Source organism: Phodopus roborovskii, unplaced genomic scaffold, assembly GCF_943737965.1.
Source record: "Phodopus roborovskii unplaced genomic scaffold, PHOROB, whole genome shotgun sequence".
Classification (NCBI taxonomy): Eukaryota; Metazoa; Chordata; class Mammalia; order Rodentia; family Cricetidae; genus Phodopus; species Phodopus roborovskii.
In genome coordinates, this window is record NW_026126470.1 from 615112 (window position 1) to 635324 (window position 20213).

General features: G+C 39.4%; 1 protein-coding gene across 1 annotated transcript in view; it reads left to right on the forward strand.

Annotated features, from left to right (window-relative positions):
• Positions 1–16929, forward strand: part of Impg2 (interphotoreceptor matrix proteoglycan 2) — a 58182-nt gene extending 41253 nt beyond the window's left edge. Inside the window, 10 exon segments of the mRNA XM_051191628.1 lie at positions 1500–1803; positions 2501–3030; positions 3032–3637; positions 3639–3752; positions 4654–4873; positions 7954–8164; positions 9918–10106; positions 11006–11207; positions 11723–11802; positions 16797–16929. Of these exon segments, the coding sequence (XP_051047585.1) occupies positions 1500–1803; positions 2501–3030; positions 3032–3637; positions 3639–3752; positions 4654–4873; positions 7954–8164; positions 9918–10106; positions 11006–11207; positions 11723–11802; positions 16797–16929 (2589 nt within the window).
• Positions 16930–20213: the final 3284 nt, after the last annotated feature.

The following is a 20213-nucleotide window of genomic DNA, read 5'->3' on the forward strand; positions in this document are numbered from 1 at the left end:
ACTTCCTTTTCCTTTCACATCAGTACTCCTATTATTTATTAATTAAACATTCACTCCCTCCATCAAGTCCATTCAGAATAATTTAGACATTTTAGGCAAAATCCAAGGTGACCTTGTGTGTCTATGTGTTGCTAAGTTATGTAGGTGCACCCTGTAGACAGGTCAGCAATTGCAAGTTGCCTAAGCTGCACAGTTACTTACATAAGGCTAACCAGGCTACCCATGGCTCCAGGCTGCCATGATGCACTGGTTGACTATGTGAGTGCTGAATGTTGTCTGTCTGATGAGATTCCCTCTACAACAGAGTCTTACTTTCTTCAGGTTCATACCTCTTGAGGATCTCCCAAGAGGGCATTTTCCCATCTTGGAATCTTTCATTTCCTCCCTCGCTCATTTGCGGTCACACCTAGTCATTTGAGGATGGCCTCCCGTTTCCTCCTTCACAAACATGCATTTTCTCTCATACCACGCATTTTACTCCAAGTAACTCAGCTTATTAGGATATTGTACTTCAGAGATGAGAGAGATGGTTTAGCAATTAAGAGCACTTGTTACTTTTGTAGGGGACCTGGGTTCAGTTCTCGGCACACACAGGGCTGCTTACAACTATCCTCAACTCTAGGTCTCAGTCAGTGATCCAGTGCCCTTTCCTGACCTCTGTGGGTATCAGGCATGCCTGCAGTACACTTACATATGTGCAGGCACAACATCCATACACATAAACTAAAAATAAAGAAATCTTAAAAAGGGAATATTCTATACCAGGCTAATGTCCAGCAAGGATTAAAATATATAAACTCCCACCAAATACCATGACTCTTCAACCTATTGACATTGTCATTTAATTTCTTTTACATACAGTAGTTTTCATAAGATTAAATAATTAGTATATTCAAAGGTGTTTTTATGTCTACTTTCTATTTATGAAACCAAATATTGAAGTAAAGTTACCACCATGTTAATATAAAGTTGGGAGAAAGAGAAACTTGTATTTTGAGGCATGTAGCAATTTCATAGGTATATCTTTTTTTAAGAAACAATCAGCCAATATTGCTATATGGTGACATTTTCATAAAAAATAAAGGCCCCTAATTAAACATCTTTGGAAATGATGGATAAAATTGTTAATTATTCCTTCCTGCTGTAGATAGTATGCTTAGGTCTTTGCCAAATGATTGCATGTATTGCTAACTTCTATGCATTTAAGGTTATTTAAACCAAAAAGATAGAAGGAAATGAAACACCCAAAGCCAGAGAAACAGTATTTTCTTTCATGTATTCACTTTGTTTAGAATCTATTGAAAATTGTATTTCACCTGGCCCTTTTGAGGTGCATTTGAAGAGGTTACCTGGGTTTTTGTAGATTTTTGTAACTAGCTGAAGTGGGTTTTGATTCCAGACTATTCCCTCAAGGTCTCTTGTGTCTCTCCCATCCAGCATTTCGTTCCTGTGTGTTTCTTTTCTCTCTGATATGATTTAGCCTTTCTCTCCCTCCCCAGGACAATACCCTTCAAACTGAATGGCTCTCAGCAGATGAACCCACCACCACCAATATTTCACCACTTGATTTCAGCTCTGGTCCTCCCTCAGCCACTGGCAGGGAGCTCCGGACAGAAAGTGCTTTGGGTGATTTAGGGTCTACACCTAAATTAGCCTCTCCCTCGGAGGTGGTCCTCAGCGCTTCCCCGGAGGTTTTAAAGGGTAGCAGCTTGACTCTTCATTCTGTTACCCCAGCAGAGCTTCAGATTGGCTTGCCTGTGGCTTCTGAGGGAAGGACTTCTGGATCTTCCATATTAGAAGATGGTGAGAGTCCTTAATCACCTTTCATATCTTTACTGAATCAGAGGGCAAGAGAATGACCCTTGCACAGGGGTCATCTAAATTCATCAGAAAATACAGATATTTACATTATAATTCATAGCACTAGGAAACTTTCAGTTATGAATTATCACCACAACATGAGGAACTGTACTAAAGGGTCAAAGCATTAGGAAGGTTGAGAACAATTGCTCTAAATGTTGTGGGATGGACTGAATGTGTGAAAGAGAAGATGAATAAAGATGAAGATAATGGGTCTAGAATTTTGAACATGTGGGAAATATGAAGGATGAAGACAATTAAAAATAAAAGAGAAATACAACTTCCAGAAAAAAATTCTCCATAAATTAACAATGGATTCAATATGTGTTTATCAATATGGTTAATTCTTTATTTTCACTGGAAAAAAAAGGGAATGCTTGAGAATTATTTCAATAATTAAGTTTTTAACTCGATAAGTGGATTGTATTTATGAATGCTTGTCCCACATTATGAACTTATAATCATTTCCTATAGTGTAGATATTAAGGTATTAAGGTTCTTCCTACAGTGTAGCTATTAAGGTCAGCCACTGTCCCTGGTAATTGGAGAAAATAGCTAGTTTTATTGGAGAATTAGGATTTCATTTTGTAGATAACTAATGGAAAACTCTGTGGGTTTTTTTTTTTTTTTTTAGGATTAGTCATTATTGAAGAACCAGAAGATGCTTCTGTGGATGTGTTGCCTTCAAGCTCATTAGTACAAACTGTGCCAAAAGAAACAGTACCACCCATCGAAGACTCTGGTATGACTCTCTTGACATCCTCACCACATCTGACCTCTTCTGTCATAGAAGACCATGCTACAGACGTAACTGCACCTTCTGGCTTGGACTCCTTGGCTTCCAAAGTCACAGACCAGTTGGATGTGAGCCCATGGTTTCCAGACACCTCTGAAGAAAAAGAGTTCACTTTTGAAAGTGGTTTGGGTTCTGGCTCTGGGGAAAACGTTGATCTGACTACTTGGCTATGGAGTGAGACTTCATTAGACAAGACCACTGAAGCACTGTCAAAGTCATGGTCTGAAGATGAGTATAGATTCTTGCCAACTAAGACTACAGAAAAATTACATATAGATGGCAGAGTAGATTCCAGAGGACAAATAACTGACTCTTCAGAACATAGATACAGTGATAGATCCTTAAGTTTTGCAGAGGAAGAATCCCCTTGGAGTGTCTGCTATACCCATCTTTGTAGAATCTGTAACTCAGTCGACATCTCTAATTCTTTCCAAGCATACGTCAGACGTACCAGACACTGATTCCTACTCAGTTACCAAAGTGCCCTTTTTACTGGAAGCTATAGCAACTTCTGCTTCCACTGATACCCTGCGAAAGGAAGACATGGTGCAAACAGAGTCATCCGGTCACAAAGGGCTTCACAGTGAGAAGCCAGATATGCAGCCTGTGTGGACCATATTGCCAGAATCAGATGTAGTTTGGGCAAGAACTTCTTCCTTGGGGAAATTGTCCAGGGACACATTGGCAAGTACACCAGTGAGCACTGACAGCCTCTGGTTGAAAGCTTCCGTGACACAGTCCACTGAATTGTCTCCAACAACCAGCTCCACCCAGCTAGAAGATGAAGTAATAATGGGCGTACAGGATATTTCATTAGAACTAGATCGGGTAGGCACAGATTACTATCAGCCTGAGCTAGCACAAGAACAAAATGGCAAGGTTGGTAGTTATGTGGAAATGTCTCCAAATGTTCACTACACAGAGATGCCTATTGTGGCCCATCCCACAAAAGGAGGTGACTTGAGTCACACCCAGACCGCAGGGAACATTGGTGGTTTTCTTTAGCCTCCGAGTGACAAACATGATGTTTTCAGAAGACTTGTTTAATAAAAACTCTTTGGAATATAAAGCCCTGGAACAAAGGTTCTTAGAATTGGTAAGCACAGATTGTAAAACATGAGCATTACTGAATATCACATGAATTCATCCCCACCCTCAGCACACAATGTCAGAGTCCAGAGAGGTGGTTTTCCATGGGCAAAGATTTCTTGTCATCAGGTAGTATCATGGCGTTGGGGTGATAGGAGAACAATAAAGCAGGTGAATTCAAGAATTGGAAACAGAAATATAGCATCAGGGTGATGTGACAGGTTAGATGCTGAAGATTATATGATAGGAATTCTGAGGCTGAAATAAAATATGGAAGGAAATTTCAAACTCAGTATGAGATCCATATTTTGTGAATGTTCATATCTTAATTGTTGGGGCCCATCAGTGAAACAGAGTGAAAAAGCTCTAGGCATCTAAAATGATTTATGAGTTCCATGACGTTTCTAAATGACATTATGAAAATCTCATCACATTCATAATTTATGCAATGAAACCAATCCTATTTATTGACTTTTTAGTTGGTGTATAAAGGTTTTCATTATGGCATTTTATGCATACATATCATTGTACTTTGCTCATATATGCCCCTGTCCATCATGACCCTCCCACTAGTCCATTTCATCTTCCAAATAGGCCTCTTCTGATTTTATTTCTTATTTGTAAATACATATGCGATGGGGAGGAGTCATGCATGATATGTATATACATATAATACATATGTGCTGTTAAATCTAGTTATACATATGAAGAAGATTTGATGCTTTACTTTCTCCTACAGGAACAGAAGGTTTTGCATTTTTTTGAATACATACTAAAAAAGAAGAAGAAAAAAAAAACTTCACATGAACATTCTTTTTGTTGCTTTTGTATGCTTTATTGTCTTTCTGGCATGTATTTAATAAAACGTTAAGCATTGGCAGTAAACATAACTATTTTATGATTTGCAGCTGGTTCCCTATCTTCAGTCGAATCTGTCAGGGTTCCGGAACTTGGAAATCCTGAACTTCAGAAATGGCAGCATTGTGGTGAACAGCCGAGTGAAGTTTGCCGAGGCTGTCCCTCCAGATGTCAACAATGCCATGTATCTGATTCTGGAAGACTTTTGTACTACTGCCTACCAAACCATGAACTTGGATATTGATAAGTACTCCTTGGACGTGGAATCAGGTAACACAGTGCCTATCATTTGAGGTTTCTTAGTAGAAGCCAGTAACTATTCTTACGTGTTTTCTTTTTCATTGAGTCAAAATAAATCTGATACTTGTATGGAGAAAAAAGTACTGTGTTAGAATAGTCCCACATCTCAAAAATTAGCGAAATACATGCTTTAAGGCAATCTCAAATATGAAGGAGGCAATGGCTCCTTTGTTATTTACCTCACACGCTCCCTTTCTATGCATTCTTTCCAGGTCTCTTTCACTTACCACTGGACCTGCTTTTGCTTTGTCTTATGTTGCCATGACCCTAAATGTGTCCTTTCTTCTCCATATGTATGTATTTATGTATGTATGTACATATATATGTATGTTTATATATATTAGCACTTTAAATGTCTACATTGATTCCTTTTAAGTTATATGCAAATATCTCTGCATTTTTGGTTGTGGTACTGGTTGTTGAGCTCAGGGCTTCCCACACGCTAGACAAACTGCCACTTAGTTACATCCTCAGCTACCTGTTTGGGACAGACCTACATTACATTCTCCATCTCACCCAGAAACCTTATACCAGAAGCCTAGGAAAATCAAGTCACTTTTGATTCTATAGCTCCCATCAGCCCAATTTCAACTGTTCACCAGACATGTTAAAACTGAGTTATAAAATATCCCAAATCCAGGCTCTTATCTCTATCACCATGGTTAGTAGTCCATCTAAATGAGCACCATGTCTCCTCCACCTGCCTCTTCTCCACACATCAGCCCTAACACTCCTTGTAAATCAGCTTTCAGATGATCTTACATGGCTGTTCTATGTGTATCAATGGCTGCCTGGTTCACAGCCACACGGCCCAAACCTCCTCTTCTCTCCCAGTATTACCCATTGAATCTAACCTTTTGGCTCACTATATTCCAGTCAAATTGTGTGTTTCAGTTCCTCAGACACCCAGATTTTCCTGTGGCCTTAAAAGCTTTGCATATTACCACCCCATTTGCCAAAATATTTCCCCTTACCAGTTCTTTTAGGACGTGGTTCAAATGTTGCTTCCGTGATCCCCATGCTCTACACTGGAGCTGCTCTGATATGTTAGTATTTCTGTAATGCTACGTTTGTTTCCTCTGTAGAGTGCAGCAGAGTGTTACCTTGTGTGGGCAGTGCTTAACAACCATTTCTCAGCTGAACTTTCAATGAGGGCGCGTGTCTGTTGTAGTAAGCACTTAGCTGGAGCATAGCACAGTACTCTAAGTACCCTAGAGAGTATTCACAAACACTATGCACACACAAAAGGAACCACTGTTTTTGTTTGGAAGAACTTGATGCAGAGAATACCACTGGGACATGAAACTTTAGTTTTGTCCTTCCACATACTAGGGGTCTGGCGAAATGTCTAGAGTCATATTTCTGTGGTCCTTTTATTCCTAGACTGGTTTGAAAATGAGATCTGTTTTTATTTTTTATTTTAAGCCATGGTAAAATAGTAAGCATTCTTTCCTTTGAAACCACCAAAGGACCGTTATTCATTGCAAGTGAGAAAAACGATTTAGCTAATCTCCCAGTATTCAAATCTCTTGTGACCTGAGCTCTCCTAGGCTGCTTGCACAGTCTTTGCTGTGTGGCGTGTGAAGAAGCAGTTAATTATAATTTGGGAGGCAAGAATTTTTGCCTTCACTTCATTATTTATCACTGGCATGACTTTAGACAAGCCATTTGATCTCTAAGTCGCTCATATATTACATGGACACTCCATTACGTGGCCTATATATTAAATAAGTTGAGTCTCAGAACTGAACAAATATGCAAAAGTACTTGACTAGCTTTATGAATACGAGCAGTTATGACTCATTGTTGTTATTGGATTGGCAGTCTCCTTCCACTTTCAAAGTTCTGGAGTTCAAACCCAGGCCTGAACTATGTTTGGCAGGCACTTTGCCTCTGAGCTTTATATTTAGCTCCCAGCCAACTTCTTTTTAAAAAAGGATTGCAATAGATAAGCACATTGCCTCATAATGTCTACTCTATAGAAAGGAGATTCTATTGTCTCCTTCCTCTGATACCCATAAAGTAGCCTCAAATTTAAAAGTTTTCAGATAGAATTTCTCTACTGCATGTGTATTTTAAATTACTAATGTTGTTTTATGTCAGCATTGACTAAGGTAAGCACAACTTGTATTTTATCTAACTTTTTCACACGCAGTGTCTCCAAATATTTTGCTTTTGTTAATAAAGGGATTCTATGCAGTCCCCATTGTATATGGTCCTATTTATAATTATGGGTCAAAATTAGATTATTTTATGATTACAAAGTTACAAAGTAATTATTTAGATGTGAGGCAAATGCCCAGAGAATGCACAGTGGGATCCTGCTGTGTAGTCTCTTATAGAAACTGCCTGTGCATGTTAGATAAGGTTTTCTACATGTCATCTTTAAGCTCCAGAAGAGTGAAAAACATGAAGTGATTTAAAAAAATATTAATTTCTCTAAAAATGAAGAGGCTGATAATTTAATCCTTTTAGCTAAACTTCATATTTCCCCATATAGGGGAGGTGATAATTTGCAGTTATTAGCTCTATTTTAATATCTATGCTATTGTTTCTTCATTTTCTGTTCACCCATTGCTATTCCCTATGGAAGGACATATCGTGCGACCATGGTAGACCCATCCATAGTTAATATCTTACATCACTTTTGACTGGTTATTATCATAACTTTTTTTTTGTCCTTTTCTCTTACTCCATTAGTGAAACAGTAAGTTATTGAAGACAAAATGTTGTTCAGAATGGCCAGAAGAGGCACAAGGATGCTTTTCTTTTCTAACAGTAGTTTCTGCAAATCTAGACCACTCCCAGTGCTACGTTAGGGTATCCCCACCCATGAGGATGTCTCCCTTTTTTCAAGGCTCTCTTCTCATCCCATGGTCTCAGCATAGGGGCAGGCACACAACAGTATGTGTGGAGTAGAGGTGATGGTGTATTTTTATGATTCAGGTTGGAGATATTCCCATGGCACTTTGAGGGAAGAACTTTCTTCATGTATCTCAGTTCCTGGGCTTTGACATTCTTTGTATCCTCTGGTTTCTTTGATGCTTTAGGTGATGATGCCAACCCTTGCAAGTTTCAGGCCTGTAATGAATTTTCCGAGTGTTTGGTGAATCCGTGGAGTGGAGAAGCAAAGTGCAAATGCTACCCGGGGTACCTGAGTGTGGATGAACTGCCTTGTCAAAGTCTTTGTGATCTACAGCCTGACTTCTGCTTGAATGATGGAAAGTGTGACATTATGCCCGGGCATGGGGCCATTTGTAGGTATGTTGCAATTAGAGATTTTGGCTTTAAAGGTTATATATACTTCTGAAGAAAGTAGGTTGACAGTATAATTGTAGGGCAGTTACAATAATGCTTATTATGTCTGAGAATTAGATGGATACTGTCTAATTCTCATTTGAAGACTGGGTCACTCAATAGATCTGAATCACATACCCATTAGGGTTATTTTATGCTGCTAGGAAGTTGTAAACTTTATTTTTTTTAATGTGTCAGACTGGGAGTACTTAGATTAGCTGGAGAGCTTTGTATGCTGGTTTCAATGGGGATGACAAGATCATCACTATTCACATAAGCTTTATATATAAATAAAATAAAATATGTAAATAAAATGTAAGCATTTTACATGTAAAAGTGTAAACAGAGGGGGCTATTTATCCTAATTGGATTTTATTCTTTTAAGATTTATTTTATTTTATTTATGAGTGTTTGCCTGCTTTTAAATATATGCATATTATACATGTCTGGTGTCCACGTAAGTCAGAGGGGTTAGATTCTCTGGGACTGGAGTTACAGATGGTTGCGAACTGACATGTGGATTCTAGGAACCAAATACTGGTCCTCCACAAGAGCACTAAATGTTCTTAACTGCTCCTGAGCCATCTTTCCAGTCCCTTGGTTTTGTTTTTGTCCAGAGCTGAGGATTGAACCCAGGGCCTTGTGCATGCTAGACAAGCACTCTGCCACTGAATTAAATCCCCAATTCTCATAGTCCCATGGTTTTACTCTTTATGACTTTGTGCTCCTTGTAGCACATCGAGTATTCAAGACTAAAGCAACACAAATGGAACGGTTTTCAAAGTGATGGCAAATGCGTTTTCCCCTGAGCCTGAGATCTGTTCCTAAAGGCAGAGCCACTGAAGGAATGGCGGAAGGGGCAGAAGCACAAGTCAGATAGACTGATGGCCCTTTTCTGACCCCTGCCTTCAAAGAAACAAAAACAAACGAGAAATCCAAACACACTGCCTCCCCAGCCACACATAACCACAGATGCATGGCTGGAAGAGGAGGGGATGTGGAAATAATCAGCAGGAATGTAAATATGATGTTAATGTGTGAATGTAAACACTGGCATGGATTCCCCAGACAGAGAAAATAGCTGCGCACTATTCAAACGCGTTTATGCAAAAGCAATTAGTTTCTTGATGGCCAGAGAAATTAACATGATTCTGCAAAGCAATGATTTCCTTATTATTCTGGGGTTGAAGTCATTTTTGCACAAGTCTATTGACTCAAAACTTTGAGGATCTCTTTAGGGTGCTGAGGTGACATGTGGGGTGTTAAAAGCTGTATTCCAGAAGCTGTTAGTATCTGTGACTGAGTGGCAGTTCCCTTCCCCCCCCCTGGCATGTGTTTCTGTTATCTGTAAATGAGAAGGCTGATTGTAATACTTCTTTAAGTATTTCATATTTTAACCAGCCATTTAAAAACAGATGTTCAAGATCTACTGGTCTAGGTCAGGCATTGTGCACAACCTTGGATCATATGCTCATTTAACTTGTATGTCAAGGCATGTTTTCTTTCCCTGCTATTCTGGAAATGGAACCCAGGGTTTTATGTGCCCTAGGCAAGCACTCTACTACTGAGCTACAGCCCCAGCACCCCCTTCAAGTCCTTAATGAAGATGTACATGATGAGAATTTATATATCCACCTTTCCATTACACTGAAGGTTCTGTTTGCTGTCATTTTGAGCGAAGTCATTCAGATCTTGAGGTTGATGACTGTTGTTACAGATGCCGGGTTGGTTCGAACTGGTGGTATCGAGGCCAACATTGTGAGGAGTTTGTGTCTGAGCCCTTTGTCATAGGCATCACCATAGCCTCTGTGGTTAGCCTTCTCCTTGTCACATCTGCTGTCATCTTCTTCCTTGTGAAGATACTTCAAGCTCAGAATATCAGGAGAGAAAGACAGAGGCCCACCAGGTAAATAAGGAAAGAGCTTCCTAGTGGGATCGGATGCCTGTTTACTCTTTGCTTACTATGTGCCAAATACTGGGCAAAGAGCTGGGTGGAGGCAGAGAGCTGTAAAGCTGAAAGAAAACATCTTCTGACTGGTGCTGCATCTGAAGAAGTCTAGGCAGTCTATGAATGAGATGCTAAGAGGCCCGGAGGAGGATTGAACTAGAGAGTCCTGGGAGTTTAGTGATTGTCGTGATAGTGGGAGGGAAGAAAGCCCTTTTGTAGGGGATGGGCGGGTCTCTTTGTAATCAGTGAGTGGATATGAGCCAGGTCAAGGAGGCCCACGAGAGTGTCTTGGTGTACTGCTGGAGTTTACAAGAGTTTACAAGGTCAGTCTCCTGCACTTCCTGCCTAACTAAAGAGACCTACTCTTTAGCTTTGCATTGACTATGTTTTCAATAGACTGTGATCTTATCTGGGGCAGAGGCCAACAAATTCTTTGACTCATCAACATTTAGAGTGGTCATGACACATAATCTCTGTTCAGCTGAATTGAATTCAGTTGAGGCCCAGGGCTTTTGGTCCTCCAGTATTTGAATGTTTGTGAGATTTTTTCTATGTGGTCACATATGATTATTTCATAGATGTTGCTCTGGAAATGATGGAGCTGTGTTTATTTAACGAAATACTATTCACTGGCAGACATAGTTCCCAACCAACACTGATTGAGTGTTAGGTACCTTGGGAAAATATGATGAATGAAACAGAGTGCAGTGAAAACACCTGAGACTAATCTAGACCCCACATCTATGCCTACTTCCTTTTCCCTAACAGAAACCTTATCCCAGAAAAATAGCCTTTCACATAGTTGAGGATCCAGAGGAGCTCCTTAATCAATCATGCATTTCTTCCCGTGGCTCCAGCAGGCAGCCCGACAGCCTGTCATCTGTAGAAAATGCTGTCAAGTACAACCCTGCATTCGAGAGCCACTTGGCTGGATGTGAACAGTATGAGAAGCCCTGTAGCCTGCACCCACTCTATGGCTCTGCTAGTGAGGAGGTGCTTGGTGGCCTGAGCAGAGAAGAAATCAGACAGATGTATGAGAGCAGCGGCCTTTCCAAAGAGGTAGGAGACTTCTGTTCCCATCGCTGCATTGCTGGTCCATGTGAGCATGTGTGTGGGCCTGTGTGCAAATGCACGGGCCTCAAGAGATGATGAAGAATATTTAGGTTATTATTACCTGATGATATCACCCAGAGTATGCCTACTCAGTGACTTATTCTTTCACAATTAGAAAATTCTCTGTCCTTTATTCATTCCTCTCTTAGGAATGATATTAGAGTTAGAGTGGTTTACACAGTATCTATGCAGAGATAGTTTTCTTTTTGGTGGAGCTGGGACTTGAACCCAAGGCCTTGTGCATGCTAAGTAAGCCCTGTGCCACTGAACTACACGACTAACCTTAGTCCATATGGTGTCTAGAACACCATAGGTGGAACCCTCTGTCTTGTGAAGGTGAGGGTTTCTTTCTTCAGCTCTTTCTTGGATAGACCAGAAGCTCACAATTCCTTATAACAATAAGATCCCCTTTAAAAAGCTGCTGGGGTTTTTCTAATGCATGTTTTTCTTCTTTGCTCAAGGAAATTCAAGAGCGAATGAGGATTTTGGAGCTGTATGCTAATGATCCTGAGTTTGCAGCTTTTGTGAGAGAACATCAAATGTAAGCATCGCAACAGCCCCCCCCCCCAGAGGTGGGCCCTAGTGGCTTGCCTTAAACTGATGCTGCCAGCATAAGGAAGTAATTACCACCCATGTGTCAGGGGTCTTGTTAATGACTAAACTTTATTAAACTTTTTGGAGTTTATGCTAATTCTTCAGTTCACAGAGATGATCTCATTTAAGTCTTCATATGGCTCCATAAGAGAGATGTCTCTCATGTGAAAAAAGGAAACCTTGGAGAGATGATTTTTACCTAAGAGATGGTATTGATAGTAAGTAGCAGAGAAGATTAAAAACCAACTCACATTGACGTGGGCCTAGAGTATTGAGCTAGGTTATCATTTCTCTCTTGCTACCATGGATCTCGCTGGTAATCTATACTATAAAATATCTCAAGGGTAGTTTCTATGGAGTGTCCATAAATCTCCTATACTTGAATGTACCCTTGTATTTGCACCTTACAGACACTTTCGGTAGGCTTTGAACCACATTTTATTAAATCATGTCCCTTACTTTTATCAGGCTTCACTCTGCCTCTTTCCATTTGTTTTAATCATATATCTTGGGCAAGTGTCTGTAATTCTCTTTTGATTTTGTTCTCCAGGACTTGCAATCAGACATAGATTACAAACATTAACTAGCCTGTAAAGAGATCCTGTGGGCAATGGATGACTGTGGTGGTTGACACTGCAAGTTGATGTTGGTATTTGGTTCCTTTTGGTTCCTCATGGATGGGTTTCAAGCCAGAGAAATTTATATATCTTTGTAAAAAATTAGGATCAGGGCAATAGCTGAGGTCTTGAGTAGAACTCTTGATACACAGCTCCTTCACTCAGAACTTCTTCCTGACTGATAGGACATTGCCACCAAAGAAACTGAATAAGATGATTTTTTTTTTTCAAGACAGGGTTTCTCTGCGTAGCTTTGTAGACCAGACTGTCCTGGAACTCACAGAGATCTGCCTCCCTCTGCTCCTGAGTTCTGAGATTAAAGGCATTGGCCACCACAACCTGGCGAGTACGATGATTTTTAAATTCATATTCGTGGTAGCAATGCTTCTGAAAAATCTCTCGGAGGTGTTGACAACCTTGCTGAATGCTGACACACCAAGGAAGTAGCAGTACTTGACTTTTAAATCAGATCACCCATTCATTTCTGCAGCACCAGCCAAAACAAGGCTCATCAGCTGTTTTAGTAGTAGCCAGAAGGAAGGACATGAATGTGTTGCATTATATCCCAAGGCCCTCTCTAAGACCTTCAGAGATACTGGCCTGAGTGTGTTTCCTGAATGAAAAAATGCATTGGATCAAGGGATGAAAATACATGCCTGGAATCCCAAAATGTATCAGATTTAGGTCAAGAGAGTGAAAGAAGGGATTCATCCTAGTTAAGGACTATGACTAGGTGCTCTAGTTTCTTCTGGTTGACTGCACAGCATTAAAATATATACAAGGATGAACATGGAAGGGGCCTGGGAAGAAGGGGTTTGGTGGGAGGGGATAAGAGAGAGTAGTTTGTGTGTGTGAATATGATAAAAACATATTATATTGTGTGTGAAATTGTCAAAGAGTAAAAAATAAAAAAAAAAAAAAAAATTCAGGTTTGCTCACAGGGAGCAGTCAGGCACATGCTCCAAACAGCATTTCCATTGTTCACGTAGCTAGCTACCAAAAGGCTCACAATATGTTAATGGATTTAATTTAGGATTCAGTAAAAACATGGCATTTGTAGAGGTTTTAAAAAACAATTAGCACAGGGCACTTTTGTGTACACACACACACACCTTTGGAAAACATAGGAACATGGGTGATTTTAATCATGTAGTTTGGTGATGCACTACAGTAGAAATGTATTTCAGTGCATTATTGCTTTTCAAATTAACCGCTCGTTATTTTCTCACGGCAGGGAGGAGCTTTAACCTAAATGCCTATTTCTTGCCGCCAATGAGAAGCTTGGAGGAGATGGAATAAGGCTTGTCGTCTCTGCTGTTTCATTCACTCGGAGTTTGAACCCTGATGGAAGAAGTTTCTGTTGAAGAATAAATAAATAAATTGGGACTCACTTCTCACCCTCACTGCAGCTTGAGATTTTGGAATGTAGCAAAAATCGTGACAAATGTTATTTCTATGAAGAGCAAGAGATGCGGCTAAAGAAATTTAAGGTGGTGTAGATTCTGCTCCTGGGCGCATTCTAAACACAAATTAAAGGGAACCAAACCAAAAACCCAAATCCAAACCTGGAGCAGCGCCTGCCTCTTTGAGAGCATCTCTGAGAACTGGGCTCCAGTTTTTCTTGTAGGAACAAAAGGTAAGACTATTACAAAAAGGAGTCAAGCTAAATAAGCCACTGTTTTGTGACGTACCTGTTAATGTCAAATGGGATAGAGGAGGCTTTGAAGAAATTTTAATACAGTTTAAAGTCAAATATTCGCCTAAATAAAAATTAGGCTTTTGGCACAGACTGCCAAATTAAGCAATTTCTATAGTGTGTCTGTTTTGAATCTTCCTGACTGCAATAATCAAGACCACAGCATTGTTAGTTATGTCAGTATGGGCCACAGTTTTGTCACCGACTTGACACACCTATGACTAAGGAAACTGAGGAATTACATCCATCAGATTGGCCTATGGGCATAAACATGGGGCATTTCCTTGGTTACTAATTGATGTAGGAAGGCCCTGCCCACTGTGGGTGATACCATCCCTAGGCAGGGGGTGGGACGAAGCTGCTAAGAAAGGTAGCTGAGCCAGCCACAGGAAGCCAGCCAGTAAGCACTTTCCTTTGTGGGTTCTTCTTCAAGCTTTTGGTTAGTGTTTAATAACAGCAATAGAGAAAGCAAATGGCTACGATACCCCCGTTCTTTAAGTATTGAGGAATAGCACCCGTGAATGAAGTTTAGATGATTTCCATTAGTCTTATACAAAGGTAATCATGTGGGTACTGAAGGGGTGATTGTTAGACAAATGACATGACAGACACTCTGCTTCGTAGATGAATTGACAGGCAAAGTTCCCATCTGCTTCTGAGGTAGGACAGTATCTTGGGCAATTCTAGGGTCTTCTCTAGTTCCTTGTATATGAATTTGGAAAACATCACTTACTGACCTCACATAATTTCAGTGAGCTCATTGGTTACTTCTTTGTGTAATGCTTGTTGTCTATATGAAATTCCACCTACCCAAGCAGGACAAAGCTTTTGTTGCAATTAAGATATTCTTAAACTTGTCTAGGTTGGAAAGATCCATACTGTATGAATTGCAATTAAAAATGGAAGTTTTTTCTCTTTTTACCTAATGGTTATTTTGAATTGATAGTTTGGGGAAGGTAAAAGCAAAATAATCTTGGTGACTAAAGGTACGTAGCAAAAGATCATCTTAATTTAAGCAGTTTATGAAGATACCATCATGTTTGCTAAAATTACCTTAAAGTTCATTATTTATTTTGGACCAGGTATACAATGGTCACAAGATAAAACACCTGCTTTATCTATTTTTTCTGAAATTGGTGATTTTGAGTTTGTCTAGTTAGGAGGTCAGCAAAAACTGAAATAGGAAGAATGTACAACTTAGTATAAGAAAAGTGATTTAGGAGACTAACTTACCTTCATTAAGTTGAAAGGTTTAAGCCAAGAAAAATATGGGTCAGTTTTTTTCCCCATAAAATGTTTCCAATGATTCCCAGTAGAAATAGGTGGGGCCAGCCATCATTAATAACCCAGCTGCAGTGAGTCAGAATTCTAACTCATTCTATTCCCAAGTGTGCAGTCACTGCAGAAAAATGATGTAAAGGTTACAATCCTTAAGTTGAGAGCTTTGTGTCCCACAAAGTACCCTGCCCGGAGGTGGGAAGATGGGAGGATATTATCACATATTTGATGATGTAAATATTTGCCTGGAAATTTATTTGACTTGTGTATTTTGTAATATGTAGACTGTTCTTATAAGTCAATAAGAGACAAGTGAAACCACTCCCCCCATGACAGTAAGCCCCTGACTAAAACACTTCTCTTAACTACATAGTTACTACTACAGCCTAGGCCAAGTGATTATGAATCCTGATTTTTTTCCTCTCGTAATTGATTAATTAAGGCATAGTTGGGGGAAAAATCATGGTATATGAGACTACAGGTGTAATTACATGTCTGGACTACTTGATGATTCCTGAATAGTAATGTGCATATCCTTATATATAATTAATATTAAGTTAATGGGATACTGTTCTTTTTCATTTTATTTATGGCAGTTTATCCAACATGTGATCTTTTGCTATACTACCTTCTTGAATGTTTATATTCTTAATATTAGCTGCTTTGTGTATGTATAAGGATCCTTCGATTCTCATGTATATAACTATGGTGTATCCATTAGTAATAAACATGTCTTTCAAGAACTTGCCTTTCCTTTGTCAATTAGAAAAACGATGCTGTCACTTAGCAACAACTGAATTGCAAGCCCCATTCAGAGATGTCTTGAGGAGATGAAAATGACTCTTTGATCTTAAGGATTTGAGAGTAGGAGAATCAGACATGATTCTGGAGCCCAGCTGCTGTCTGAATTTTGTTGATAGTTAATAACACTAAATCATGATTTGGCTTCCCTTGAACTTTAGCCTTATAAATACTTTTAGTTTTTCCCCACATGCTTAACTCACCAAGACTGATGAGTGATTAAAGAATGACAGGTACCAGTCCTTGGAGGAGAAGAATGGTTGGTGACCTGTCTAAAGAGACCTGAGGAGACGTGGCCAGGTGGGAGAGCAGAGTGAGAATCAGCTAACATTATCTGAGCAGTTAATATAATGTTCTGGCAACCAGAAACCTTAGCTTTTGGGCTTTTCCTCTGTTGCATTTGCCATATCTTGCTGGCATGAGGGCAGGAGAAAATGAATGTTAGCGAAAGGCAGGAAAAGTTCAGAAACTATGTTGAAAAAACACAAGATGAGAGAAATAGGCCCAAGAAACATCTGTTGATTGATTAACTTATGACACAATTTTTAGGATAGTGAGTAATAGCTTGATTGTAAGCCCCGATCAAGGCCTGGAAAAGCCCGCCACTCTGAGCTCATACCTCACCGATATGACCTACTTTCTGGGCTTTATGGACTCATTTTCCATCCAAGCTAGTCCTTGATGGATTGGGCCCATAAAATAACATTGCACTTGTCACCAAAACCTCACATCTTGTATCATGCCCACCTTGTTTCTTATTAGAATGAGTGACTCTATGTTAATGTAAAAAAAAAAAATAGATGTTGAGGAATCAGTCTTTTATAAGTAATACCAAATGTGTGTGGGGGTTTCTGGAAACATTTTTTGTTATCCAGAAAGAGTAATTCCTTGTTAATATCGTACTTCATCTTGGTAGATTTGGTCAAGAGCTTTTAAGTTTGGCACATAGACCTTTTAGTGAGCCACCAACCAGCCCCTAAATTTCTTTCATAACTTTCTGTGCTATTATACACTTTATGTTTTAATACTCAACCAAGACTGGGCTGTGACCTTTTAACTTACACCATTGGCATCTCACTAAACAGAATTCTTTGATGTTGGGTCATGTCTTAATCATTATTTTGAAGACTGGAGAGCACTCTTTGCAGAACTGGTCTGCAATCATGACTATGACCCTAAGATAGTCTGTTATATGTAGATACCCATTTTATGACTAGCAAGCAAATTGCTAGCTTGTATTCAAGGAACTCATTAGTAAGACCTATTTTATAAACTAGATACTGTTATAAACTATGGTATAGTTTAGAAAACACTTTCAAGAAAGTGTTTTCAGAGATTTAAAAATATTTTAAGAAGATTGCACATGCTAATATCTGTCGTGTTTATTGAACAATCTACTGTTGTAACAGAGTAAGTATTTTACGAAGATCTAACAGAATGCATTGAACTACAATACCCAAACTACTAACTATGGTAGTTTGAATTAATTGGCCCTCATAAGCTCATAGGGAGTGGCACTATTAGGAAATGTGGCTTTGTTGGAGTAGGTGTGGCCTTGTTGGAGGATGTGTGTCACTGTAGAGGGGTGAGGGGGGTTAAGGCCTCCTATGTTCAAGCTATGCCTAGTGACACAATTCACTTCCTGTTGCGTATAGATAAAGATGTAGGACTCCCGGCTCCTTTTCCTACATGTTGCCTACATGTCTGCCTACATGTTGCCATGTCCTACCATGATGATAATGAACTAAACTTCTATAAGCGAGGCCATGCCAATGAAATATTTTCTTTTATAAGAGTTGCAGTGGTCATGGTGTCTTTTTATAGCGATAGAAACCCAAACTAAGATAGTAACCTTCTTCAATTTTTTAACAACAGACTGAAGAATGAAATAAGAATGGAGAGTTGACTTGTACAGGTAGTTGATGGGAGATGCCATTATGTATATGTTTCTCATACTGGTTAATAATAAAGCACTGTTGGCCAATAGGAAAGGAAGATAGGAGGGACTAGGAGACAAGGAGGAAAGAGGAAGTAGTAAGGAGGAGTCAAGATGGAGAGTCTGGAGAGAGCTGTATGCCAGCCGGCTCCCCGGTAAGAAAAATACATAGATCAGCAGAAATGGGTTAATACTTAAGACAGAGCTAGCCGATAAGAAAGTAGTAACTGGCCAACAGTATAATATCAAATACAGAGTCTCTGTGCATTACTTGGGGCTGGCCCAGGCAGCGGGCAGAAAAACCGTACTTCTTACAAATGGCGCCCAACGTGGCTAATAAGAACTTCCACTTAAAATTTAACAAAGGCTTAAATAAGGGTTTTAGAAACAAAAGAACAGAGACAAGCAAGGTTTCTTGGTAACAGCATTTTTCTCGGTTGAACTCTGCTTTGCAAGAGACAAGCAGATATTCGCGCGGCTTCGCGCGGCTCCTTTAAGGGAAGATTCCTGACTCAGCATAAGCGGCAAAAAACCGCATGGCTTTAAAAAAGCACTGCTAACAATTTATTGGTGTGTATCAGAGCTGGCAATGGCAGTGACCACATCTCCAAGCCGGCAGCATGCTTGGAGATGGCAGTGCAGACCAAGGCAGTGAACACAGCTCTCAGTGCTGGCGGTAAAATACCTGCAGCTGCCATCTTTGATAAACAGTGGCTGACACAGCTATGATTTTCATTTCAGCAATGTTGTTGTTTACCAGATAAAAGACTTGTGGCCAGACGAAGATAAAGATTTACAGTAAAGACAGATTCATATTAAGAAAAACCTCTAAAGGTTTACAGTGTGTTTTAAAAAATACGTAGGCTTGGGAGAGAATAAAAAAAATGGTTTTAAAAAGACAGGAACTGGGTGTGGTGGCACACGCCTTTAATCCCAGCACTCGGGAGACAGAGGCAAGCAGATCTCTGTGATTTTAAAGTAAACCTGGTATGCAGAGTGAATTCCAGGACCGATAAAAGTTACACAGAGAAACCCTGTCTCAAAAAATGAAAAAATAAAAGTAAAATAAACAGTAATAAAAAAGCCACGTAAAGATGAAAAGCTCAGAGAGAATCTGGTTACTGTATGCTATTGTGTTGTCTCTGCATTGTTTGACTGCTGAGAAAATAACAACAGATAAAGGAAATGCTGCTGCATTAATTCAATTTATATATTTTAAAAATGCTTTGACTCCAAAATTTAAGTCTAAGGACAAGTTACTGGGGAAAAGGATTTCTATTTTTGTTTCAACAGGAAATAAAAAGCTGTGGATTCCTTCCAGACTATTGTGGTTTGAGCAAGCCAGACCCCCTGAAAAAGAGTACCAGGTGATCCTACATTCAAAACAGCCGAACAAAGCAGCCTTGCAGACTATAGCCAAGATTTCTGTGTCTTCTCAGGATCCCCCATGACAGTGCCCCCTGTCAGCAGGAAGTAGTTTGGAAAGAACGACGCCCAAATTCCCAAATATTGTTTATAAATGTTTGTTTTCATTTAACTGGACTTGGTTATAAATGGTTAAGGATCACAGCCAATATCTTTTTAAAGGTAAAAAGGGAATTATGGTATAGATATGCATAGTTTGTTTTGGAATGGATTTTCATTTATTGATACAATTTAAGGTCAATTTTGTCATATGTATATTTCTCCTCTTGTTTGTATAGCTCATTTAGAAATGTAAAGTATAATGTAGTACAGATTATAGATAATTACCTATGATAGTCAAAGCTTAGAGTTTAGTTAGGGTTTTCAAGATACACAAGATGTATTTAAGATAGATAGGAATTCTTCAAACCTTTCAAAGACCTACAGAATATGGCATTTAAAATGGTTTAGGGTTTTACTTGACAATGAGACATAAATGCTCCTGGTAACACCACCTGCGTCAGAAAGGAAGATGGACATTAAAGAAAGATGTTATGGAGTTTACTTCCAATATGGCAAGACTAGCCATTTGGACAAGATACTGCTCTTGTCCGGACAGTTTGACT